This window comes from Podarcis gaigeae (assembly GCF_964106915.1).
Source record: "Podarcis gaigeae genome assembly, chromosome: 3".
In the NCBI taxonomy this organism is placed as follows: Eukaryota; Metazoa; Chordata; class Lepidosauria; order Squamata; family Lacertidae; genus Podarcis; species Podarcis gaigeae.
Genome location: NC_139680.1, coordinates 13,770,959 through 13,798,865, shown reverse-complemented (window position 1 = coordinate 13,798,865; position 27,907 = coordinate 13,770,959). Strand labels below are relative to the sequence as shown.

Sequence of the window (27,907 nt, the reverse complement as noted above, 5' to 3'; positions counted from 1 at the left end):
CAACTAAAGCAAAGCTGGTTGTGTGTCAAGCACACAGTTCTAATTTCTGTGCTGCATTCTTAATCTATACTGGAAGTGCTACAGCAGAGATGATTCAGTTTGTAACCAAAGGGTTAACTTTGTCCTCAGTCTTAGTCAACTACCCAAGGGTATGGTGCTGCTACTTAGCAACCAGTCAGAGTGGATGGTAGAACATGCTCTGATTGGCTGAGGAGCTCGGAGTGAGTTTTTCCTCTGCATGTTTGGTTGGATGTTTCCCTTGTTTGTTGTACCAAGACTGAAGTAAGAAAGACAGAAACCTCTCTCTTCCTTCCACCTCAGATTATACTGTTTATGTTCAGTTTCCTCAGTTAATTTATATTAGGATTCTTTTCTCTGGACTCAGATGGCATTATTTGAAAGACTTTAATAACACTTTGCACTCAAATATTTGGCAGGGGTTTTAAGGATTGTCCAATTCAACTTAGTCTCCGAGAATGCTGGGAATCCTTAGATTAATCCAAGTATCCCCAACCTTCATCCCTCCAGATATTTTGGACTACAATTCCCATCATCCCTGACCACTGGTCCTGTTAGCTAGGGATCATGGGAGTTGTAGGCCAAAGCATCTGGAGGGCCGCAGATTGGGGATGCCTGGATTAATCCCATTCCTCACAGCAGCAGTGTAGTAGAGGATATCATTTTTCTGGACAACCTGTTCCATCATCCAGCTCATTTCCCAATTAGAAAATATTTTTTGGCTAATCAATCAAAATTTGATCTTGCTTCTTCCACTGCACAGGCAACATTTCTTATAATTTATCACAAATGAAATAGATTTCCTCACAGCATTTTTGAAGCTGCATAATAAGCACTGTAATCAGTCACCATTTTTGTTTCTTCAGTGATTCTCATGGATTTGTTTTTTGTTTCCCCAGATGAACGATATTATTTTGGAATGTGAATTCCCCAGAAAGCACATAGCTTTCGTTGTGTTATTTCCCTCATGGCTTTATTTGCGCATTAAATTCCTATCAAGCCCTTCCTCTCAAAGGAGCCAAAGGTGGCAAACTAGTGATAAAACAATAAGAATATATTTAAAACAATTCCAGTACAGATGAAGACTGAGAAAGCGTTCAGCTTAGAAAGCTTGGTGGAGGAGGAAAGTCTTCAGCAGGCATCAGGAAAAAATGACATAGATGGAGCCTGTTCAATATTTGAGGGGAGTGTATTCCAAAAAGCATGTGCCACAACACCTAAGGGCTAATTCCAACACTGTAGAACAGGCCACCTGAAAGATAGAAGAAGAAGAAGAAGAAGAAGAAGAAGAAGAAGAAGAAGAAGAAGAAGAAGGGGAGTAGGAGTAGGAGTAGTAGTTTGGATTTGATTTGACAAACACTCTGTGAGGTGAGTGGGGCTGAGAGACTTCAAAGAAGTGTGACTGGCCCAAGGTCACCCAGCAGCTGCATGTGGGGGAGCAGAGACGCGAACCCGGTTCCCCAGATTACGAGTCTACTGCTCTTAACCACTACACCACACTGGCTCTCATCTGACCCTCATCTGCAGAGCACAGTGATCAGTCTGGTATATAAAGTGTGGGACAATCTTTCTAGCATCCTGGTCCCAAGCTGCCTGGGGCTTCATATCTCAAAATCAGCACATTGAAGCCTGGTAGCTAATTTGCAGCGAGTTGCTCCCTAGCATGATGTGACCAACACATTGAAACTTCATAAACGGGATGCAGATGGCGCTGTGGTCTAAACCACTGAGCCTCTTGGACTTGCTGATCAGAAGGTTGGCGATTTGAATTCCCAGGTCGGGATGAGCTCCTGTTGCTCTGTCCCAGCTCCTGCCAACCTAGCAGTTCAAAAGCACACCTCTGCAAGTAGATAAATAGGTACCGCTGCGGCGGGAAGGTAAATGGCATTTCCGTGCGCTCTGGTTTCTGTCACGGTGTTCTGTTGCACCAAAAGTGGTTTAGTCATGCTGGCCACAGGACCCGGAAAGCTGTCTGTGGACAAACGCCGGCTCCCTCGGCCTGAAAGTGAGAAGAGCACCACAACCCCATAGTTGCCTTTGACTGGACTTAACTGTCCAGGGGTCCGTTACCTTTATTTTTATTATTATTTAAACTTCATACCCTGCTGAAGTCAAGAACAGAACTTTAGATTTCAATCAGTAATATACATTCCAAGGGACAATCAAAGACAGCATATGGTGGAGAGTCTACAGATGTTGGACAATACCTCGGGTTAAGTACTTAATTTGTTCCGGAGGTCTGTTCTTAACCTGAAACTGTTCTTTACCTGAAGCACCACTTTAGCTAATGGGGCCTCCTGCTGCTGACGCGCCGCCGGAGCACGATTTCTATTCTCATCCTGAAGCAAAAGTTCTTAACCTGAAGCACTATTTCTGGGTTAGCGGAGTCTGTAGCCTGAAGCTGAAGCAATCCTCACTGGTACACCGAAGAAGAGCAGATAACATACAAACGAAAACACTTTTGAAAAGCATAAAGCCCTACTGCCATGAACGGCCATGGAACTCCATGGAACTCCATGTGTGTGGCCCATCTCATTCTAAACCAGTAGCAGCACAACTCACGCAATATCCTTTTCGTGACAAGCAACCCATGGTGGCTGCTGCCCATTGGGACTGATAGGGCCGAAGGCTGGGAGGCCAACAGAAGGTGGCACCAGAGCCAACAGTAGGCAAAGCCAACGAGTTCTCGTTTTGCTTTATCCTTGCTGAGATCCTGAAGGGCAACCCTGAGATTATGGAGGAGGGTGTTGAGAGCAAGGGCCACCCCCCTGGGCCAGAAGTCATGAAGAAGGCAGGCAGGTGTGGGCTGGCCAAGGGTAGACTGAGCTTTTTGGGACAGTGCCCCATTTGCCCTCATGGACCAACTCCCCCCACAAGCGACAGTGAAGATAAAACCTACACCCCCTTTGTGGCAGCAAATGGCATTTCATGAGAGTTCCAAAGGAATTAGTTTTGTGTTTATATTAGTGTTGTTCTGGACAGAGCAAAAACACCGTATGGCATTCCTTCAACTAGCTTACACTCTTCCTTCAAATAGCTTACTATTTATTATTATTATTATTTAATCTAAATATGTGTGTATCTGATACACCAGTGGCCAAAAGTGTGGAATCCTTTTGGAAAAAGTGTATTTCCGAGTTTGATGGCTCTTAACACCTGATTGGCTCTCTAAACACTTATTAAAAGGTAAAGGTAAAAGTACCCCTGCCCGTACGGGCCAGTCTTGACAGACTCTGGGGTTGTGCGCCCATCTCACTCAAGAGGCCAGGGGCCAGCGCTGTCCGGAGACACTTCCGGGTCACGTGGCCAGCATGACATCGCTGCTCTGGCGAGCCAGAGCCGCACACGGAAACGCCGTTTACCTTCCCGCTGGTAAGCGGTCCCTATTTATCTACTTGCACCCGGAGGTGCTTTCAAACTGCTAGGTTGGCAGGCGCTGGGACCGAGCAGCGGGAGCGCACCCCGCCGCAGGGATTCGAACCGCCGACCTTTCAATCGGCAAGTCCTAGGCGCTGAGGCTTTAACCCACAGCGCCACCTGCGTCCCAAAACACTTATTGGCTTCATTCAAATGAAGGAAAGCTACTGCATATCAACCTAAGCAAGTTGTGCTTCCTTTTTCTGGTTATTTGGCTATAACTTTTGACAGAATACAGATAATTGAACAAACTTTGTTGATTACATTCTTCATTAAATTATCCTTCCACTGATAATATTGTATTACTCCAAAAAAAGTGGTGTTATGAGCCATCAGATGAAGCTACAAGAAGTATTTGTGGTTCTCGAGTTATTTAATTCCCTGCTACCATTTAACTGCCACAAATGTTTATACAGTGGTACCTCGGGTTAAGTACTTAATTCGTTCCAGAGGTCTGTTCTTAACCTGAAACTGTTCTTAACCTCAGGTACCACTTTAGCTAATGGGGCCTCCTGCTGCTGTCACTCCGCCGGAGCACAATTTCTGTTCTCATCCTGAAGCAAAGTTCTTAACCCAAGGTACTATTTCTGGGTTAGCGGAGTCTGTAACCTGAAGCGTTTGTAACCTGAAGCGTATGTAACCCAAGGTACCACTGTATATAAAAATGTAGCCTGCGTTTTTTGGAATTTGTGCTGTGGATTCTGCTAGTTAAAGAGGCCTGGAAGGGATGCAGATTCTGGTATTAGAAAGGCTAATAGGCCAGCTGTCAATTTTAGACCAGTGATTCATAGAGGAATCCAACCATTTCCATTAATGTCCTGAATTTCTACAACACAGCATTAATCATTACTCTTGCAGATACTTTCCCACCATCTGGGAATGAAGTCAGACGGCAGCCTGGAAGCTGGGATGTGCTGGACTTCTCCCTGAGTGTTCTCTCAGCCCAAAGAATGTGTGCTTTCACACAAACACACAGGCAACTTTTACATTTCACTACTGAGGTTAACAGCGTCACTTTGCAGTTTCTTCCATTCTGAGAACATCCCGTCGCTCACCTGTCCAGACTTGGCTGGGGAATCAATGATGTCCCAGATTCCCCGCTCCGTTAAAATGTGATTACAGGCTTTTCAGGAGCGTTGGGCTATTGGCAAGCATCTTCGGATTTAGCCCAGCCTTCATCAAACTGGTGCTCTCCAGATGTTTTGGACAACAACTCAGCCCCTGCCAGCATGGCTCTAGTGGGACCCATCAAAAACATATGGAGAACATCAGGTAGACAAAAGTCAATTTAGCCACTTTTCTGTATGCCTGTGGTGAGTAAAAATGCTACAAAGCCAGACAGAGGAAGGCAGGACACAAGTGAAACAAGAGGAAGAGTTTGGATTTGATATCCCGCTTTATCACTACCCGAAGGAGTCTCAAAGCGGCTAACATTCTCCTTTCCCTTCCTCCCCCACAACAAACACTCTGTGAGGTCAGTGGGGCTGAGAGACTTCCAAGAAGTGTGACTGGCCCAAGGTCACCCACCAGCTGCATGTGGAGGAGCGGAGACACGAACCCGGTTCCCCAGATTACGAGTCCACCGCTCTTAACCACTACACCACACTGGCAAGTGAAACAACCCCAGTTTGTTGTTGTCCCTGTATTGATTGTCCTGGCTAAGGAAACATCGGAGCGCTGTGGCTGCTGTCTTTGCATTCCTGGTTTTGGAGGAAGGACTAGCAGCAAAAAATAGTGGTTATTCACTACAGACTATTGGATAACTAGCTAAATAATACAAACATATTAAGGTTCTTCCAAAGAACATTGGGTGCATATACATACTTACATACATATTGGGGTAAATCATGGTTTGTTTGTTATTTCATTTCCTTGATAAACAGGAATTTTTCTCAACTTCATTTTTTAGAGTTGAGTGGACATGGATCAAAACTAGGGACTCAGCTGTATAGCTGCAAATAAAATGTTTTGTGTGTGTTTTAAGTGCAATATACAATGTGACACTAGATGGTGATGGTGAGCCTTATGGAAAATTCCATGTATTGTTAAAAACTTTTTTTAAAAGCATTTTCAGAATGGTTTTTATATGTGTGTAGATTCCTCCTAGGAATCACCCAGATCACTATATCTGTATTGCTTTTATGTTATTCCACCCACGACATGCCCACAAAAAATAAGGGAAAACCTACACACCCATAAGCACCAGGATATTCTTCTCATGGGAAAATTCTGCAGACTTGCACAAATTCTACAGCTGCCGTAGATTTAAGAAGTATCACCAACACTGCTCAGTACAATGGATATTTATAGCACCTGGAAATAATTGGTTTCAAGTTTCTGTAGCAGGATAGAGTCTATTTTTTAAGCAAGGAGATGGTTTCAGATCTGGATGACTGGGAGAGGGTAATAAAAAGTCAACTGCAATGCAGTAGGGTAGCTGGACTCCCACTTTCCTGAAATGTACATTAATCTTCCAACTTGTTGCTAAAAAATAAATAAATGAAAACAAATCCATTCCCAAATGCAAGACAGAGTGGTCCTCCTGGTTGAATACTTCAAGCATGCCCTGTACTGAAATTACATAACTAAAGAACAAAGCGAAACTTCCATCACAGTTCAGGATAACATGATTCTTGCCCTCTTCGGAACTGGATCCTTTTCTTCCTGGACATCCTTGCAGGAATTCCACAGTGATTAATGCAAAATAGCACCCTGTTGTAACAAACGGGCTTTCTCCATAAAGTTCCTCTTAAAGGGCATCATAAAGTCATCGAAGTCCACCTCATAACTAAAACGCTGCCGGCGCATCTCTCTCTTCCTTAGAAGGTCTTGGGTTGTTGCTTCTGGACTCCAAGTCTTGAAAGAGAAAAGGATCCCATAATTAAGATTCAGCACGTAAGGGTTATCCTTACATACATTTCTTAACGGAAGGGGAAAAGCATGGTTGATATATTTTATAACCACCCCCTCCCATGCCCCCGCCATGCTGAATTTAGGATTGAAAGAAACATTCTTTTGTAGCCTATGGAATAGGTTTCTGATGTGTTCTTGATCATAGTGTGTTTATGGTACCCAGAAAGATTGGCAACCTCCAGTTACTATCTCGCTTATTCCCAAGTTTTATATTTTCCAGGCAGCTTTCTTTTCCAGAAGGATATTTTCAGTGTGTTTCCCCACCCCTAAAAAAATGTTTATGGGTACTCTCATTTTCCTACTCATATTGAAATACTGCCCCTCAATGAGGCCAAACTTAGATACACAAAATGTTTAGGAGTATGTGTACCCCTGCGCCCCCCCCAGAAAAAAAGCATTGGATATTTTTTTTCACAAACTGAACCCCTCCCCAGTACTGCTGGGCTCTGGAATAAAGTTAGCAACATCTAGCTGTAAAGGATTCAGAATTATGGAGCGGAAGTACTCCAGCAGAGTTGAAGCATCATATACAATCCTGTCACCTACAACTCCCAATAGGGGAAATATTCAAGAACTGAATTTCTTTGTGATCATTTCCTCCCGCCTCAGATGAGTGGAACACTAAGAAATAAGCCATTCTACCACATTCTTCCCCAGAGACCCACTCGGGTGTTAAGATCAGCAGAGGGAGCTGGTCTTTTTTTTTACAGACATACTTACCCTCTGTGGTGTGAAAGTGATATTAACTTTCCTTGTGGCTCCTCTGGTTATCAGTGAATTCAGATGGACGACATTATCCTTGAGGGATTCTTTCTTCTCCTCGAAGAGAGATTTCTCAGCGATTGTTTCCGACGACGGTAGAACCTTAAACACAGAACATCATCAGTTGCACAAGTGTTTGTGTGTGTCATAAATGTCTCACGCAATTAGCCGGAATAGGCCTTTTTGCAACCCAAGTTTCTCGTTATGTGTCAAAATCCAAAAGCAGGGGGCTGTCGCAGTAGGGATGGGGGTCATGGAGGCTGCTCCCCCATTGCAATGTGAGCACTGATAATAATAATAATAATAATAATAATAATAATAATAATAATAATAATAATAATTTATTATTTATACTCCACCCATCTGGCTGGGCTTCCCAAGCCACTCTGGGCGGCTTCCAAAAGAATATTAAAATACCGTAATACATTAAACATTAAAAGCTTCTCTAAACAGGGCTGCCTTCAGATGTCTTCTAAAAGTCTGGTAGTTGTTCTCTTTGACAAGTAAAAACACCAGGCAGGCCCCACAAATAACCCAGAGATGCATTTTAAATAAAAGCACACATTCTACTCATGTAAAAACACGCTGATTCCCAGACCGTCTGTGGGCCGGATTGAGAAGGCAATTGGGCCAGATCCGGCCCCTGGGCCTTAAGTTGCCTACCCCTGTAATAAAGATTTCTTAGTTTACAAAACTATGTGCATTGTCTCTTTCTTCAAGCTGTGCTTTCTACAGATCAGTTTCATTTGTTGTGAGACATTAGTGTTACATACAATGTTAGGTTAGGAAGAAAAGGGGGGATGAGGGGGAGGCGTGGGGTGGGGTGGGGTCAGGTGGCAGTAGTTGTGTTTCCTTGGTGGTGAGAAAGCTTGGGGGTGGTCTAGGGTGTGGGTGGTTGTCTTTGATTGGCTGTAGTGAGATTTGTTTTTGTGTGTGAGTGGGGTGTGTGTGTGTGTGCATTTTTTGATCAGGTTAGCCAGATTGATTTGTATGTTGTTGGCGGATTCGTGTCGTTGTCTTGTTGGGCTGTGTATGTGATAAAGGGGAGCTATACCAGGCCGAAGGCATCTTCTTCTATTTGTCCCTGTGTCAGCTTCAGTTTATGGGTTAGTTTTTCTAATAAGGCTGTTTCCCACAACATTTGATACCATTGGTCCATCCATGCTTACTCCAGACAAGTCTCTCCAGTGTCTGGCTATGATGCTTCTGGCTACCATGCAAGCTGTTGAGGTCTTCTGCTCCCATCACCCCCTGACCAAGCTGCCTGGGGATGACGAGAGTTGAGTCCAGCAACATCTGGAGAACCCACCATTGAAGAAATCTCTTGTGCAGAACCATGGCATTGCCTTACCTCCTCTTTCACAGACTCTTTCGACGCAGGATCTGGGATCTTTGCCTTGGGAGTGGCAGGCGTTGCTGGAGTGGTTGGGGCTCCTGAGGCTGCTGAGGCTGCTTTGGCCGGTGCCTTTGGCTTGGCCCCCTTTTTCCCTCTCTGCTTGTCCCCTTTGCTGTCAGGTGGCTTCGGCATGCGGTCCAGCGTGTCTTGAATGTAGTGGACCAGCCGGGTGTCAGCATAAGCCTTTGCAACTTCCAGAGCGTTTTGTCCTGTTTGAAAAAAGAAGGTGGCTCAGTATGTGAGGGCAGTGGCGTTCTTCTGCCTGATGCCAGAGTGATTCCATGTCACCAAGAATACAGGGACAGAGTGGGATGGGAGCCCAGAGTATTTGGGTGATAAAGATGCTATTGAGATACAACTAACCTGGGTGCATAAAGTTCAGTGGTGAAGCATTGTAAAATGATTGGATTTTGAATCCATTGGTGCCTACCTCTTTCTTATTTATTTATTTATTTATTTATTTATTTATTTATTTATTTAATGACATTATGTACCACCCTATACCCAGGGGTCTCAGAGCAGTTTACACAGGCTTCCTCAACCTTGGCCCTTCAGATGTTTTGAGACTACAATTCCCATCATCCCTGACCACTGGTCCTGCTAACTAGGGATCATGGGAGTTGTAGGCCAAAAACATCTGGAGGGCCGAGGTCGAGGAGGCCTGAGTTTACAGAATAAAATCAAGACATAAAACCACAAAATACATAATAGAAATAAAAACAACAACCCAATAGCCCCCTCCCCCAAAAAACTCCCCACACAAGGGCGTAGGATATAATCAGATCAACCAAAGGCCAGGTTAAAAAGAAATGTTTTTGCCTGGTGTCTAAAGGTGCATAATGAGGGTGCCAGACGAACTTCCCTAGGGAGAGCATTCCACAGACAGGGAGCCCCATGGACTGCAAGAAGATCAAACCTATCCATTCTGAAGGAAATCAGCCCTGAATGCTCACTGGAAGGATAGAACTTGAAGCTGAGGCTCCAAGACATTGGCCACCTCATGAGAAGAGAAGACTCCCTGGAAAAGACCCTGATGTTGGGAAAGACTGAGGGCACAAGGAGAAGAGGACGACAGAGGACGAGATGGTTGGACAGTGTTCTCAAAGCTACCAGCATGAGTTTGACCAAACTGCGGGAGGCAGTGGAAGACAGGAGTGCCTGGCGTGTTCTGGTCCAGGGGGTCATGAAGAGTTGGACACAACTAAATGACTAAACAAAAGCAACAACATAAGCTGGAAAGAGTTATTTTTTTAAAAAAGAAAAAGAAAATGTAAAGGGGCAATGATTCAAATTCCTGTCTAGGTCAGAAGTTACTGATGAAACACCATAGCTAATTTAAAGGTTGCATTGGCTGTCCATTAGCAGTAACACAAAGGTTTTACCTTTTCTGTTTGTCAGCTGAGGCTTAGCACCGGCGTTGACCAAATGATGAACTGTGTCCAGTCGGCAGCTCTCAAGGCCTCTCATCAATGGGGTTCCATAGTTGATTGAAATAGCATCTACTGTTGCTCCAGAATTGATGAGCAGTTCAGCAATATCCTGCTGGCCTGCATGGCATGCATGGTGGAGAGAAGTCCACATGAAATTGTCTGTTGCGTTCACATTAGCCCTGCAGGCAAAGAACAATTGTTCTCTATATTAGAAATATGCTGTTTTGTCACATAGGGATATTTGAGGAATTTCATTTCAGTGAATTCCAATGAGAAGGGACCTGATTTGTGTTAGGATCTGTAATGGGGGTTGGGGTTGCTTGTGCGTAAGTCGCAAACTGCTCCAAGCTGAGTAGTTTGGTTAAAACTTTCCCCTGGCTGGACAATCAGCACTCCGTGACTGTCTCAATCACTGGCAGAATCTGTCAGTGGGCGTTTCCTGAATTTCCTCCAACATAAAAGTTCTTTGACACCAAGTCGCCGCCTAGCTTCCCTGCGCAGAAGCTTTCTGCGCAGAGTGGGCGTCCCAAGGGGAGGTCCTGTGCTCTCCCCGCTGGTCTCGCTGGAACAGTCTCGGAGCCTTCCCTCCGAAGTTCCCTCAGCCTCCTCCTTCTCCCTGGCATCACGTCTATTTCCTTCCCCAGTGGAAGCTCTCCCTCTCTCCTTGCTGGTTCCCTCTCCAGCGTCATTGGGGAGCCTTACCACCACCCTTGGCTCCGATGGCAGTTCCCTGACAGGATCCATCCTACTCTCGTGTAGGACCCTGGCAGACACACATGCCTGACTGGCATGTTCTCTCCCTCCTGGTCGATCGTTCGGGAGCTTCAAAAGCTTTCTTCTTCCCGAACATCATAGAGACTGATGCCAACAGACATCAGCACACTTAGGGATCCACAGAGTTTGTGCAGCTTGTGTAACAGACCTCAGCAACTCAGCATTTTGGCTAATCTACTTTATTTATATATAAACACACATCAAGCACTGCAACATGGCTCCCTCTAGCATCAGACAGCAAAGAGAAAAAGAACAAAGGACAATCGTCCCACTTCACGGAACACAGTAACACAAACATCCTGTCTCCGTCACTTCCCATTCTGTGGAATGAAAACATACACCGCCATGTGATAGACAACAATACCATGATGGCAGACAAGGAGAATGAATCTCCAATAATTTGCACACACCAATGCCGGTTTCTGTTACAACTACTGCAGTGCCTGATTGACATGTAAGCTAACAAGCTATAGCTTAGGGCCCCACTCTCTTGGGCCGCCCCCAAAAAATTAAAGGAAAAAACCATACCTGGATGTACATTTCCAAAATATAAGATAAAAAGCAAATAAAACAAAACCTATATACAGCAAAAGTGTTTTGTGGTCTGTAGGCTCCTATGATGTAAGCAATGAGTCCATAAATTACCATATAGCATACCGTATTTTTTGCTCTATAAGACTCACTTTTTCCCTCCTAAAACGTAAGGGGAAATGTGTGTGCATCTTATGGAGTGAATGCAGGCTGCGCAGCTATCCCAGAAGCCAGAACAGCAAGAGGGATTGCTGCTTTCACTGCGCACCTCTTGCTGTTCTGGCTTCTGAGATTCAGAATATTTTTTTTCTTGTTTTCCTCCTCCAAAAACTAGGTGCGTCTTGTGGTCTAGTGTGTCTTATAGAGCGAAAAATATGGTATATTCAACACAAAAAACAGAGACAGTTTGTTCCTGTCAAAGGACAGCTGGACATATAAAGGGCCCCATTACCTTCAGTAGCTTAGGGGCTCATCAAACCTAAATCCGGGCCTGACCAACTGCCATTATTCATCACCACAATGATGGTACACAATTGTCTGGGACTGGGTAGAGGAGGAATGGTGAAGCCCACCTCCCCAGCCTGACCCTTCAAAGAAGAAGACCATTCAGAATTACAACAGGGGTTTGAGGGAGGTCACAGCTGACAGTTGGCTGATACATTATCACTAGAAAGCATTCCAGACCCACCATCTCCCAGAACCCAGCGAGTCTTAAAAATAGGAGAGCAAAGGGCCCTCAGCACCAACCGTAGAAGGGATGATGATTGAGGAACTGGGAGAGAAGTGGAGATTTACTTGGAGCAACACCATTATTCCGAGAGGCCACATTTCTAAGCCTCTCTCTGTGAATATTGAATAAAAGCAGATGATAAGGATTTTCCCTTGTCTTGTCCATTCCTGGCAACCAGCCATGGGGGTTGGTTCCTCTGCTGCCTGACAACAGTTGATGCAACACCTTTCTTTAAGCCAATCTCTAAGCGGTTTGCCAACGAGGTCAAAGCATCCACATACGGACGGTACATTTAAAGTACATGAGTTCCCTGGAAGAACCTTGGAAACTGTAATTTACTCCCCCCAGAGCTACAATTCCAAGCACCCCATAACAAACTACCTTTCCCAGGATTCTTTGGAGAAGTCACGTGCTTTAAATGTGCTTCAAAGTATATGTAAAGGTAAAGGTAAAGGGGCCCCTGACCATTAGGTCCAGTAGTGGCAGACTCTGGGGTTGCGGCGCTCATCTCGCTCTATTGGCCGAGGGAGCTGGCGTACAGCTTCCTGGTCATGTGGCCAGCATGACTAAGCTGTTTCTGGCGAACCAGAGCAGCACATGGAAACACCGTTTACCTTCCCGCTGGAGTGGTACCTATTTATCTACTTGCCCTTTGACATGCTAGGTTGGCAGGAGCAGGGACTGAGCAACGGGAGCTCACCCCATCGTGGAGATTCAAACCACTGACCTTCTGATCAGCAACCCTTAGGCTCTGTGGTTTAACCCACCCACGTCCCTCAAGGTATATGTACACAGTCATAAACTGCCTTTCCTCCAAGGGGCTAAGGCTATCATGCATTGCATTCTCCCCCACCCCATTTCACACTTGCAACAAATCTGAGAGTTAGGTTAGTTAGGCTTAGAGATGGTGTCTGACCTAAGGTCACCAGATGAGTTCCATGGCTGAAGAAGGATCTGGCTGTGGATCTCCTCAGTCCTGGTCCATTGCTCCCACCATGGTTGGAAACGTAGCTCCTCCAGTCAAACATACAATCTTCCATGACAACTTGCCTAGGCTGTCACATCACAATGGTCACTTGTGTTGGACATAGCCATTTATCTTCAATTCATGGGTGAGGACACACTACTACTGGCCTGCAGCCTGAACAAAGGTGGGAGACAACAGCACCTCTACCACAAGGAACACACAAAGAAATGGGTCTCCAAGTGTATCTTTGGGTTAAAGGAAGGATATGAAAAAGTTGACTACTGTTCTAGCCCGTCCCTTTGGGTGCAGCCTTCTGTTGCTTCCTTCACAACTATCTTGTGAAGTCGGATAGGGTAAGACTTGGTGGCCTGTCCAAAGCTACCCACTACTTCTTGGTAGTGGCGCCCGCCCTGTGGAACGCCCTCCCTTCAGATTTGAAGGAAATAAGCAGCTATTTTATCTTTAAAAGACATTTGAAGGCAGCCCTGTTTAGGGAAGTTTTTAATATTTAATGCTGTATTGTTTTTAACACTTGATTGGAAGCTGCCCAGAGTGGCTGGGGAAACTCAGCCGGATGGGCGGGGTATAAATAAATTATTTTTATTTTATTTTATTTTATTTTATTTTATTTTATTTTATTTTATTTTATTTTATTTATTAATTATTATTATTATTATTATTATTATTATTATTATTATTATTATTACTACTACTACTACTACCCACTGTCAGGATGGTGTCAGCGGCTCCTGCCTGGTTGCCCAGGAAAGTATCAAGACAAGGAAAAGTTTCTTACCCTCCCTTTTCATTTCAATATTACAAATAAGCCAGCCTCTTGGATGAAGGCATTGTCCCGAGTGAATCTCCACCCTCTGTTTCTCCCACTTCCTCATTTGTCACTTCTATGGTGCTGCTAGATGGCCCTCTGTCTTTGAGCTCTTCACTCTCCTACTTTTAAGGCCTGCTGGATTCTGGGACATGGAGGGTCTGGAATTCCTTTCTAATGACACCATATAGGCCAGCTGCCATTTCGCTCCTGCCTCCTCCTCTCCCATTATTTCCCAACTTTCCCCCTCATCTGCCTCTGAGCTGTGACCCCCTGTTGTAAATCTATACTGTCTTCCTTTTCCTCCTCTCTCGAGGGGTCAGGATGCGGAGGCGATCTCCACCATTCCTCATCTGCCCAGTCCCTGATGCCCACTGACCTTTGTGTCTGCACTCAACCGCAAAATTCTGAATGCCCTGCACAGGGCATGGACACACCCCTCATAAATTGGGGGCTGTATCATCACTGAAGCAGTCAAGTACAACATTTTCCTGTTGCCTAGAGTGGACACCTAGGGGAATGTGGCTCCAGACAGGGAAGACTTCCTGCCATACCTGCTCTGGAGCCTCCTGCCCTTGTGTATGACCAGGTAGATGCGCATGAGCTTAGCAGACCCTGTAAAAGGGCTAGCCACACAGCCATCTTCCCTTTTTCTCTTTTCAGACCTCTCTCTTGGACCTCCTCTCCTGGCTCTTAGCCAACACAGGGGTCATCCTTACAAGAGGATGGAAGCCACAAGGTAGAAAGTCTGAGGTGTAGCTGAGACTTCTTTTCTGTACAAATGTAACTGTAACCCCAAGATCAAGCCTGCCTTCAGATTACTGCTGTGAACTGAATGTAAGTCAAACTTTACTCTTACTTTTAAAGAAGACTGTCTTGTGTTATTATTGTTTTAAGAGGGAAATAAAAGGGGAAACTTACCAGAAACAATCCAGACTGGATTGCATAAGTTAAACGATTCTAACAAATCCATCAACTTGCTTCCAACTATCTGCAAGGGAATGTGCTCTCCTGCTTGCTCACTGGCGTGAGTGAGGAAGGATAATGTTTCATCAATACATCCTCTTCCTCAACATTCCCACATAAATCCCACATTACTTGTGTCTACAGGGTTGCCTCCTATGCCCACCAGCCTAGTAAGCCACCAGAGGAAGTAAACCCACCCTCTTTCCAGGAGAAACTTCACCACTTCAATGTTCCCACTTGCGCAAGCGGCCATCAAAGGAGTTTTGTAGAAATGGTCTCGTATGTCCACTGATACCCCTGCCTCAAAGGCTTTCTTCATGGACGAAAGGTCTCCGTCTTTAGCGAGGTAGTTGATGTGGGCGAAAGTCTTCAGCGGGTCGTCAATGTACCACCAGGAATCATCTTGAATGGGGTGCTCGGGAGGGTGGTCCCGATTGAATCGGTTGCAGTCCGTCACGTTCTTATAGGTTTCGATCATGTACTCGGGCGGCCCGCCATCTGCCCGCCGCGGGTACGCACTGTCCGGAATGACGCAGATTGGCATAGGGGCGACAAATTTGGCTTTCCTGCCTCTCGCTTTCTTGGGTTTCTTCTTCTTGGGACCATAAGATGTAAGGAGGAAGGCTTTCTGCAAGAACCGGTTGCCCTTAAGAAACTCCTCGAACTTAATCCCTCCTGCTCGCGTTTTCTCGTGAGCCTGAGCAATTGTCATTAATTGTTCAGCCTCCACAAACGGACACCTCTCTTCGATGATGGACACAAAATCTTCCTTGTTCACGGCCCCATCCCCTCGATCTGCAATCTCAAATGCTTCGCGAAGACTTGCCTGGTGTTCTACGGTCCAGTCGTGTAGCCTAACAGCCCAGGGTGGGTTGGGGTTCTTCACCCCAGGTTTGGGCTTGGAATATTTGGCATAGCGCCGCTCAATTTTACGAATCTCCTTACTTGCTGCTTTGAATCCACCGTCTTTAGCCACCTGCCTCGGGGTCTTTTTCTCTAGGTTCCTCCATGTAGGGTCAGTGCCTAAAAGGCAAAAGTGTAAGTTCCAATGAAGACAGCTCTAAAATCTTAGAAAATGAGTCAAAAGAAAGTCTCAACACCTGGGGAATCATCAAAACCGTGGTTGACTCATTCATTTTATGGCTCGCAAGATTCTTACGGAATAGAGGTGACTAACCCTTTCTGGCCGGAGGGCCACACCCATCCTTGAGCAACCCTTGGGGGGGGGGTCACATGCAGTTGGTGGGTGTGGCCAAAGGTGGGTGTGGCCACCCCACATTCTTTCACACACTCCCTTGCTTGGACACAAGCACCACACACCAGCACACAACCTGCTCACCTCTGTGGATGTGCGAACAATCCACAGGCCACCCCACACATTAAATGTCCATATCATAAATTAAAGCATTGCAATATATTTGATATTACTTAATATACACAGTTTGATTAAATACATATTGTGTATTTAACAGATTCAATACATGCAACCAGTAAACCAATTTCATACGCAAACAGACGTGGGTGCTTTTTCTAACAACGAGATTTCACACAAAATTTTCTTAAGGCTTTAAGATGTCATTTTCCTGAATGTTGCTGAAGGCCGCCAAACAAGGCATCGAGGGCCACAGCTGTGGGTTGGACCACCCTGATGCAGTATATTACAGGCACCGAAACTAGATTGCTCTGTTCCTGCTTGAGTGCAGTGGATTCTTGTTCACTGAATCAGGTGACTGAACCCCTGAGTTTATCCCGGGGTTGGAGGGAGCGCTTCATTCTCAGACAACCATCCTTTACCTCTTTGACCTATAAATCTGCAGCACTCTGCATAACCCCCAGCAGCAGCATAATGCAGCGGCGTGTTTCCATTCATGGCTATCAAACCCACATCTCCATTGTAGGCAGAAATAAGCTTCAGGATCTGGGAACCAAAGTCAACACCATTAAACCAAGACAGACATACTTTAACCAAATGTACTGTACCTGTTTTCTTCTCAGCACAATTGCAGCAAATGGATGCCATTTAAACAGTCTGAAAAACTGTAACTATATAAGCTGGGGCACCAGAGAAAGGCCTAATTCAGGGGTCAGCAAACTTTTTCAGCAGGGGGCCGGTCCACTGTCCCTCAGACCTTGTGGGGGCTGGACTATATTTTTTTGGGGGAAATGAACAAATTCCTATGCCCCACAAATAACCCAGAGATGCATTTTAAATAAAAGGACACGTTCTACTAATGCAAAAAGACACTGATTCCTGGACCGTCCATGGGCTGGATTTAGAAGGCGATTGGGCCGGATCTGGCCCCCGGGCCTTAGTTTGCCTACCCATGGCCTAATTAATACTTGTAATGGTGAGAGAGCAAAATTCCTGCACAGAAATACCTCCACTTAAGGCAAGGGCTGGAGCACCTGCAGCCTTTCAAAATTTGCGAGACTACAAAACCCATATTTCCTGACCACGGCACCATGCTCACTGGGGCTGATGGGAGCTGGAGTCCAGCAATGTCTGGAGCATAGCTGTCAACGTTTCCCTTTTTTAAAGGGAAATTCCCTTATTCCGAATAGCATTCCTCACAAGAAAAGGGAAAAGTTGACAGCTAGGGTCTGGAGAGCTGAAGGTTGCCCATCTGTGCTTTAAAATAAGCCTTTTTCTCCTTCTGACAAGGGTCAAACTCCACATCACATGAAATTTGCATTTGTGTGGGTGTTTCAAAACAGTGCCCAATTTAGAGCAGCGAAGTTGGCTTCCCTGCACAGGGCGCCAAGCTGAGAGAGTTCCAAATTGAGAAGATCCATCACTGAGAAGATTCCTTTGGAAGTGCTAAATTTTGGCCTCGCTCAGAGCGCCGTGCTACCAAAGATGGCCAAAGCCTACCGCTATCCCGTACGAGCCCTGCATGGGGAGCTGTGATCCACAACAGAATTGAGGCACAGGCAGAGGGGAGTTTAATGTTTAATCCTCTTTCCATCATTGCTGCAGTGATTTCCAACATAAATCCCTTCTCCCAGCTGAAATTGGTAATTGCCTTGAGACAGAAGTTGCTATTATGCAGCTTCACCTCTTGGGCAAATAGGAAATTTGAGGGTGGGCTCCATTTTTTTATGGTATGGCACAAAGCCACTCCCAATCCAGATTGGGCCCTTTGCAGCTGCTATTTTTTAAAAAACCACACGAAGACATATTGAATATAAAATGTCGTATTACCCAAAGGGACGCGGGTGGCGCTGTGGGTTAAACCACAGAGCCTAGGACTTGCCGATCGGAAGGTCGGCGGTTCGAATCCCCACGATGGGGTGAGCTTCCGTTGCTCAGTCCTTGCTCCTGCCAACCTAGCAGTTCGAAAGCACGTCAAAGTGCAAGTAGATAAATAGGTACCGCTCCAGCGGGAAGGTAAATGGCATTTCCATGTGCTGCTCTGGTTTGCCAGAAGCAGCTGTATGCCGGCTCCCTTGGCCAGTAAAGCGAGATGAGCGCCACAACCCCAGAGTCGGTCACGACTGGACCTAATGGTCAGGGGTCCCTTTACCTTTATTACCCAAAGGGATCATCGTTCTGACTCTTTAACTAGCAATCTGCCACTTTCAAATCCATCCTCACGCCTCCTCACTGCTCTCCAGATCTTCAAGTTTCTCCCTCCTTGAAGGAGGCAGAGGCTGAGTGGTGCTGAGTGGTGCTGGACAGCACTGGCTCTGCCTTCAGGACAATGACCCTCAGGCTGTGCAGGGGAGTAGGGAAAACCCTAAGTTATCACAGCACACAAAAAAGGTAAAGGTAAAGGACCCCTGGACGGTTAAGTCAAGTCAAAGGTGACTATGGGGTTGTGGTGCTCATCTCGCTTTCAGGCCAAGGAAGCTGGCGTTTGTCCGCAGACAGCTTTCTGGGTCATGACTAAACCGCTTCTGGCACAACGGAACACTGTGACGGAAACCAGAGTGCACGGAAACGCCTTTTCCCTTCCCGCTGAAGCGGTACCTATTTATCTACTAGCACTGGTGTGCTTTCGAACTGCTAATTTGGCAGGAGCTGGGACACAGCAACAGGAGCTCACCCCGTCTTGCGGATTCAAACCGCCGACCTTCTGATCAGCAAGCCCAAGAGGCTCAGCGGTTTAGACCACAGTGCCACTCGCATCCCTCTCACCATAGCACACCACTATAGTATCTCCATGTTTCTTTCTATTCTGGTCAAGCTAAATACTCTGAAAAGTGTGCTTTGGGAAAAAGCGAAATTGGATTTTCTGGGATCCCCTCTGTTAGCTAAGCCTGATTATTAGTAATTAACTGAGAGAGTTCCTTGGGCTGGGTACCTTTGTTTCTGACACCACCAACAAAGAATACCTCAAAAAACCCTCCTTTGGCAGCAAAATGTGCGGCATGGTGTCTTTCATTGTCAAAAACATTAACATTTCCACCTCTCTCAAGAATACCGCGGACCACATCCAAAACCCCTTCTCTGGCTGCTTCCATCAGGGCTGTGCGGCCGGTCGCCTGCAGATCAAAGAAAGGGAGGAAGAGAGGGGCAGGAGAGAGAGAGAGGGAGAATTAACATATATTTGCTCATTTACTATATTGCAAAAAGTGGGGGGGGGCAGAGGAAATGTTTTATTCTATAAAGAATGGAAGCCATGTACAGTCGTTAGGGCTGCTAAGTAGTTCCTTGCTGCCCTCTCCTCTACCTGAGAAAAAGGGGACTGTGTGTACAATGGGAGCCATTGTGCTTCAGGTACAAAGCAGGCCTCTCTGAAAAAGATCATGATCCTAGCAGAAAAGATGAGATATTTCTGTGGCCTGCTCCCTATCTTGAATTTACATGTGTATTAATGTGTCTTGATAACGCTGGGAGGAGTGATAGATGAATCTGACAATTTCCATTTCTCCCCTTTTCTCATTTTCCCAATCATCTCCAAACGTCCACATCAATTTGCAATTTCTTAATATCCATACATAAAAAGGCTTCCTGGAAATTCACCAGTATTTTAGTGTGAATTTATTTTTATGTGCTTCCTTACCATGCTGTATTGTTTTTAACACTTGATTGGAAGCTGCCCAGAGTGGCTGGGGAAACTCTGCCAGATGGGTGGGGTATAAATAACAAATTATTAATTATTATTATTATTATACCATCTTCAGCTTTTCAAATTACAGCGGTACCTCGGTTCTCGAACATAATCCATTCCGGAAGACTACCTGAGTTCCGATACGTTCGGAAACTGAGGCACAAAGGGCTCAGTTGCAAATGCAATTGAGAAAATTGAAAAATTGAAAAAATCGAACGACAAATTTTCAATCAAAAAATTGAAAAAGTCGAACGACTTCCGAGGCACATTTGAAAATGGGAGCATTTATTTCTGGATTTTCGGTGTCTGGGTTCTGAAATGTTCGACAACAGAGACATTCGAGAACCGAGGGACCACCGTATGTGATATATATGATCTGCTGCCTGGTTGCTCAGGATAATAAATATTCTTAAAACATTTTTATGGTTGATTAATTTAACCAATTAGCCACTTCAGACCTAATTATTATTATGCTTACGCCTGTCGGCATTCCACTCCCCACTCTTAGAATGGCTAAGAACATTCTTACTGGGTTTGTTGCATTAGGGTCAGCTCCTCTCTCCAAAAATGTCATGCACATGTCTCTGATCTCATGCGCCTGCTCACAGGCTTGTACGAAAACTGGCTTCCCCTCAAAAGTGCAGTTGTTAACATCCGCCCCATATTCCAGGACCATCTGAACACAGCGGAAGTGCCGTTTGGTGGGCAGAATGCAGTAAAACAGAACACCTGTGTGGAGAATAGTTGCAGAGTGGCTTAACAGGGAAAGAGCCGTGATCCTGAAAAGAGAGACCAACCACTAAATGCCAAGTAGTAAAATAATCTGCTTATTGCCTTTGTGTAATGCCCATATAACTAAGTGCTCAGGGAGGTTGGCAGAGGCATTAAAATATACCAATACAATCCAAACCAAAAGAAACACTCAAACTGATTAGTTAAAATCACAACACCAAAATATACAGTGGTACCTCGCAAGACAAAATTAATTCATTCTGCGAGTTTTTTCGTCTTGCGAAGTTTTCGTCTTGCGAATTTTTCGTCTTGCGAAGCACGGATTCCAACCCAAAATCCAAAAACCCCCCAAAAAGTTTTAAAAGTTTAACTTACCAAATGGCTGCAAAAGAAGTTTTGGAAAAGCTTCAAAAATCACCAAAGTCTTCAAAAACCTCAAAAAAGGCTCAAAAAAGGAAACAAACTTGCAAGACGTTTTCGTCTTGCGAATCAAGCCCATAGGGAAAATCGTCTTGCGAAGAAACTCAAAAAATGAAAAACTCTTTCGTCTTGCGAGTTTTTCATCTTACGAGGCATTCGTCTTGCGAGGTACCACTGTACATTACTAAAACCAGCATAAGCACATCAGTTGAAACAATGAGGAATCAATACGAAACTAGCAAAGGGGGGGAAATAGAGCAAAGAACTAATGTACCAGATATTTGCGGTGCTTTTTTCTGGGGGGGGGGACGCAGGGGTATGCATACCCCAAAACATTTTGTGAACCTAAGTTTGGCCTCATTGAGGGGCAGTATTTCAATATGAGTAGGAAAATGAGAGCACCCCTAAACATTTTTTTAAAAGAAAAAAAGCACTGGATATTTGTACCCATGATAATTACTATGAAGGCTAGGGAAATCAAAACGATCTTTAGCAGGTATCTAAAGACCATAATGTGGGTGTCAGGTGAGCATCTTTGGGAATGACATTCTAGTTATTTTATTATTTATATATTGACTTTATAGACCGCTCTTCGTCTGTAGATCTCAGGATGGTTTACAACCTAATTCTCTCAACCGGTGGTGGATGGGTGTCACTACTGATAAGGCTCTTTTCCTTCTTTTTTTTAAAATGATTTTTATAAAATTTTCTCTTTTACAATTTCAAATAAACACTTTACATCAGATATCAATGACTCCCCATCATCTCTTTCCATGGTTCATTTTACATATCTTATATCCCTGCATATTTTAGAAAAAAACTATATTTCTATAGTATTACATCCATATACTAATTTACATCCATCAAAACTTATTGACACTTTTGAATTTATCTTAATGCTGCCAGTGTTTTTAGCTGCACACAGTTATTTCCCATATATTCAATAAACATTTTCCAATCTTCTCTAAGCATATGTGCTTCTTGTTCTCTTATTCTATATGTTAAGTCTGCAAGTTGTACATATTCTGTGAACCTAAGTTGTCAATCTTCTTTGGTTGGAACCTCGCTCATTTTCCATTTTGCGGCTAAGAAAACACGGGGCGCAGTTGTTGCATACATAAATAACTTTTTCTGACACCTGGGGATTTCAGTCTGAATTATCCCCAACAGAAAGGACTCTGTTTTTTTTTGAGAAAGTAATGCAAGTTTCTTTTCCTAGCAAACACCTGACTCACTTCATTAGCTAAGCCAAGGGAACCTGGGAAAGGAACTCAGATGAAGATCTCAGGGTCTGGGCAAGTATGCATGGGAAGAGATCATCCTTCAAGTAATTTGGCCCCAAGCTGTTTAGAGCAGGGGTCAGCAAACTTTTTCTGCAGGGGGCCGGTCCACTGTCCCTCAGACCTTGCGGGGGGCTGGACTACATTTTGAAAAAATAATAATAATGAATTCCTATGCCCCACAAATAACCCAGAGATGCATTTTAAATAAAAGGACACATTCTATTCATGTAAAAACACGCTGTTTCCTGGACCATCTGCGGGCCTCATTTAGAAGGTGATTGGACCGGATCTGGCCCCCGGGCCTTAGTTTGCCTACCCATGGTTTAGAGCTTTAAAGGTGAAAGCCAGCACTTTGAAATGTGACCCAATGTGGATTGGACTTCTTGAGCTACAAGAGAAATCCCCACCTCCCTTGCCAACACCTGATTCTCTTTACCTTTTCCTTCCACATCAACGATGGTCATGTCTGCCTCGGCCTGGACTAATACATCCAAGGCCAAGTCATGGCCCAGCTCAGCGGCTTTCATCACAGGGGTGCGGCCCATCCGATCCTGGACATCCGGATGAGCGCCGAGCTCCAAGAGAAAGTTGCACATGTCAATGTCGTTGGCAACACAGGCCAAGTGAAGAGCAGCCTCCCCATCGACTGGCTCGGTGAAGTTGATGAGTTCCGGGTAGCCGAGTTTGGTGAGCTTCTCAATCTGCTTCTTGTCCTTCTGGCGAACGCACTGGAGAACTTTGTAGATCTGTAGGTTTTCGAGCCTTTTGTCAGCCAGCATTCTCAATCAAGTGAAGGAAGGATATTCTCATAGAGGTGGTTCTCTGGATAGAAGGAGGAAACGGGAGAAAAATGAGTCTCCTTTGTAATGGAATTCTACGATGTACCCCATTTGTGCTGTGGCGGTTAAGCCTATCTGTTAAAGGATGCGACTGTGCATAATAAACAACAACAACAACAACAACAACAACAACAACAACATATTATTTATACCCCACCCATCCCACTGGGTTTCCCCAGCCACTCTGGGCAGCTCCCAACAGATTAAAAACAGAATAAAACATCAACCATTAAAAACTTCCCTAAACAGGGCTGCCTTCAGATGTCTTCTAAAAATCAGATAGCTGTTTATTTCCTTGGCATCTGATGGGAGGGCGTTCCACAGGGCGGGTGTCACCACCGAGAAGGCCCTCTGCCTGTGGCTCATGACACAGTAAAGCATGTTTCAATTCAGCCGGTTCCCACCAGCCTATCTTCTTACAGCAAGTGGCATTGCCTGTCAGCTTCCTCCTCCTTAGTCTACACACACACACACACACACACACACACACACACACACACACTTAAATTTTCTGTTTTAGAATTTAAACTCATTTAAACATCCTTAAAATATCAATGACTTCCCTTCTTTTCTTTCCATGGTTCAGTTTGCATATCATAAATCCCTGCATATTTTACAAAAACTATACCATTCAGCACTGGCGGAGGAAGACGGGCACGGGGGGAGCTATGCCCCCACCTGTTCTCCGCCCCCCCCCGGTGCCGGAGCATGAAGCTCCGTCACTGCCATTCAGTTTTCCATTATTACATCTGTCAAATCTTGTTTACACTGCTGAATTTATCTTAATGCTGCCAACATTTTCAAGTCTACCCAATATCCCATGTGTTCAATAAACGTTTTCCAGTCTTCTCTAAACGTACGTTCTTCTTGCTCTCTTATTCTATATGTTAAGTCTGCAAGCTGCACATATTCTGTCAGCTTTAGTTGCCATTCTTCTTTGGTTGGGACCTCACTCATTTTCCATCCTTGGGCTAACAAAAGACTGGCCGCAGTAGTGGCTTACATAAATAACCTTCTCCTTAATGTTGCCCTTGTAGAACTCCAAACAGGCAGGAGGATGGAGACAAAAGTTTCCTCTGTCTGTCATTGGCTGTGGCTCTGCGGACTGTTGATGTCCCTACCTTCCACTCAACCCAAAGGGCGCCAGTCACCACCGGCCACCACACTTCTGTTTGTAGTCAGTTTTCCTTTGCTACTGCTGTTTGCCATTGCTGTTTGCAACTCATTAATACTCCTGATGATGCAACAGTGCAACATAGCAACAATGCCATAAGTCAAAGATGGACGGGCACATTAGCTTTCATTTGAATCTGTTTTAAAATTCTAGTTTCTAGGAGTGCGTCAACTGAGCCTCAAGAATAAACCCTCAACCTCTTGGCAAATACGGGTGCTGTGATGTTTGCACACATTGCCAGAAGCCTCCTTGTGAAACCTGAGGGTCAGAGGTGCAAGACAACAAACCCAAAGCACGACAAACAAAGCAAGTTCACACACGCATGTGACATCCAACCTGGATGGATTTAAAAGAGGATTAGACATGGAGGACAAGGCTATTGATGGCTGGTGCCCATTGAGGCTGGTAGGAAAGGAGGCAAGTTATAAGCAGAAGCAGAGCCAACAGCAGACCGAGTCAACAAAGGCTAGATTTGTCCCCATCCTCCTCTCTACTGACTTCTACAAGGACAAAGCTGAGCCTAAGGAGGAGGAACAGCCAGGAATAACCCCTGTAAGTAAGAAGGTAGGTGGATGGGGGCTGGTTAATGGCAGACTAAAGTTGGGTCCTTCTTGTAGGCATCTCAGAGGCATCTGATTGGCCACTGTTAGAAAAGGATGCAGGACTAGATAGGCCTTTCGTCTGATCCAGCAGGCTCTTCTTATGTTATCTAGGGTGGCATGGAAGCACGAAGGGTTGAATGCCTGGAGGCCAAACCTACAGGCAGAGCTTTTGTGACACACCAGGTATCACCTTCTATTCAGACCTGGGGGCTCTGTGCTGGAAACTTGCCTCCAATTTCTCAAAAGTTTCCTTCCCCTTCCATTTTGCTGTGTCTCATTCACAAGGTGCTTCAGAATTCCCCTACGTTTGGGTGGGTGTGGAGTTGAGATTACCTACCACGGTGCAGTGATTGTGATGTGCATATTGTCCCCAATTTCCATTAAACATTTCCCCAGCATTCTGCAGCTTATCCAGCTGCACACATTTCATAATAATAATAATAATAATAATAATAATAATAATATGCCCCATGGGAAAGGAACAACCTCATCGAATTCCCCCCATAACTTTAAATGAAGTGCATCTGGAGGGACTGCCTACCAAGCATCTGAAACTGGTGTGCACACTTTTGCATTTAAAGGAAGTCTATATGCTTGCCTTTACATGTCATTAAAAGTAAAAGGCCTCATTTTTTTTTAAAAAAGGCAACAAACAGCTCTCAGGTACATATTAGGCAGTTCCTTCACACACAAAGATACCCCAGCTTTTTGTGATTTACAGAAAAGCCTGGTCAGAGCCGTCACTGAGCTTTCAGGAAGGTCAGAGCACCTGGGAAGGCTGCCGGCAGATGGTTTGAAGAAAGGACACTTACAAACAGCCTCAGCCACTCTGAATATAAGGTGGGCACAACCAAACTTATCCCATGGGCCGGACTTTGGTGATACGGAGCCCTGAGCTAAGTCATAATTTAGTGCCCCTGCCCTCAAATTTTCTTATTTTCACAATAATTCCTTTTGATACAGTTGCTTTTGCATGGATCTTCTTCTTCTTAATAATAATAATAATAATAATAATAATATTTTGTGCCCCCTTGGCTTGGTGCCCTGTGCAGGGGAACAGACTTCACCACCCCAAATCCAGTACTGCTTCATGATAATTTCACCTGCATTTTCTCTCCCCTTTGCCAATTTTCATAGTTCCTTTTCTCATTAATTGATGGAGAATGGTTAATAATAATAATAATAATAATAAACCCAATATGTTTCTAGCTCATCATTCATTCCCATGCTCACCGACATATAGTCAAGACACAAGATTCAGATCTATATACAAGAATATATGAATCTGCCCTCATCAATAATAGTCATAGAATTGTAAAATTGGAATTATTATTATCATTTCCCCAATAGATCCTTTATTTAATAATTTTTATATGAAACTATTTGGTTTTTCAAATTAAAATTTTATAATCACAAACATACAACATATAACATAAAAACAAGATGTCAAAGAATCTCCTGGACTCCCCTCCTCCCCTTTGTGGGTCCTATTATTAACCATTTTCCCCTGCATCTTTTATAATAATCCAAATCTTTTACATCTCCATTATATCCAAAATTCACCATTAAACTACAAGTGTTATTCAGATCCTACCAACGACTTTAACTGTTTACAATGGTTTTTAAGGTAAACTATAAATTTTCCCGAGAGCTCCTTTATGACTTGAGGATAGCTGGCAATAAAGTTCACCTGCTGCAGTTCTATCTGCAGGTATGACTTATAAGCATTTACAATTCATCAGCAAAGCAACTCCAAGTCAACTCAGTCGTCCCTTAAAAGACAAACAACAGAGCCTGAATAAGAGCAGCCTACCACCGAGCGCATGAAGAGTTCTACGCGCATGTGATGAAGTCCGCAATAGCCTTTGCTTGTCAATCAATCTGTTCGGTCCTTTTAAAGGCGCTGGGCTCTTTGGGCTGCAACACCATTCCCAACGCAGGGCTCTCCGAGATTCCTTTTTCTAGACAGAAGCACTAAGGGATTACATCACCCCGCAAAAACAATGACCACTACTGGCCAGATCTGCCTGGATTTCGCCCGCTCCTCCTTTTTCTTTCTCCCTTTAACCTGACGCGACTCCAGCAGCTTACCTGCAAGCTTTGCTGACGCTCCAGGAGAGCTGGAGGAGACCAGACGAAAGCAGCCGCCCAGACGCCTCGTAGATGGGCATGACTCTTCCCCGCTTCCTCCGCGGGCTGATGGCAAGAGAGCAGGAATGGTTCCTTGGGCGGGTGGCAGCGTCCGCGAGAACGAGCGTGTCCCCGGAGCACCCAGCGGGAGGAGGGGATTGTTAGACGGGAGCTCCTATAGCAACGGAACCAGGGAGAGGAAGCGCGCCAGCGCGCGCGTAACAATGGCAAGTCGGCTCGCTGCGCAAAGCGGAGAGCAGGAGCCAAGCACATCCCACTCCCCAAATCACGTGGAAGAGGAGATGCAACGGAGAAGAGGCCGAAGGCCACCAGTTTGCCAACACGTCTAGAACCAGAGCCTTGCAAGGGACCCCAAGAGCCAGCAAGTCTGACCGCCTGCAATGCAGGAATCTCAACTAAAAATAAAAAAATAAAAAAGGTAAAGGACCCCTGGACAGTTAATGTTAACTATGGGGTTGTGGTGTTCATCTCACTTTCAGGCCAAGGGAGCTGGCGTTTCTCCAAAGACAGCTTTTCGGGTCATGTGGCCAGCATGACTAAACCGCTTCTGGCGCAACGGAACACGGAAACACCATTTACCTTCCTGCAGTACTTATTTATCTACTTGCACTGGTGTGCTTTCAAACTGCTAGGTTGGCAGGAGCTGGGACAGAGAAACGGGAGCTCACCCCATTGCGCAGATTCAAACCGCCGACCTTCCGATCAGCAAGCGCAAGATGCTTAGTGGTTTGGACCACAGTGCCACCCGTGTCCCTTAGGAATCTCAGCTAAAACATCCCTGACAGATTCAGCCTCTGCTTAAAAACCTCCAAGGCCTTAAAAGCCTCTGCTTAAAAACCTCCAAGGCAGGCAAGCCCATTACCTTCCAAGGGAGTTGGTTCCACTGTCAAACAGCTCTTACCATCAGATCTCCCCACCCATG

General features: G+C 45.0%; 2 protein-coding genes and 1 long non-coding RNA gene across 5 annotated transcripts in view; 1 reads left to right on the top strand and 2 right to left on the bottom strand.

The window, feature by feature from the left end:
* PLCB4 (phospholipase C beta 4) overlaps nt 1-27,907 on the bottom strand; it is a 665,275-nt gene that overhangs the window by 194,519 nt on the left and 442,849 nt on the right. The window lies entirely within an intron of this gene.
* ANKEF1 (ankyrin repeat and EF-hand domain containing 1) lies at nt 5,724-27,132 on the bottom strand. 3 transcript variants are annotated; one of them, XM_083730238.1, is made up of 10 exons: nt 26,926-27,132; nt 22,656-23,041; nt 20,314-20,513; nt 19,066-19,215; nt 16,525-16,648; nt 14,928-15,753; nt 9,889-10,115; nt 8,462-8,715; nt 7,069-7,212; nt 5,724-6,291 (listed from the first exon to the last, which is right to left on the bottom strand). In XM_083730238.1, exons 2-10 carry the CDS (start codon nt 22,996-22,998, stop codon nt 6,130-6,132), a joined length of 2,430 nt encoding a protein of 809 aa, XP_083586364.1. In that variant the 5' UTR covers nt 22,999-23,041; nt 26,926-27,132; the 3' UTR covers nt 5,724-6,129. The 3 variants fall into 3 exon arrangements, with proteins under 3 accessions (XP_083586364.1, XP_083586365.1, XP_083586366.1); XM_083730239.1 differs by lacking the exon at nt 26,926-27,132 and adding an exon at nt 24,062-24,255; XM_083730240.1 differs by lacking the exons at nt 20,314-20,513; nt 26,926-27,132 and having other exon boundaries at nt 22,656-22,802.
* Nucleotides 12,889-15,004, top strand: LOC310840752. Its single transcript, XR_014562089.1, has 3 exons — nt 12,889-13,291; nt 14,428-14,601; nt 14,875-15,004. It is a non-coding gene; the product is annotated as an uncharacterized lncRNA (long non-coding RNA).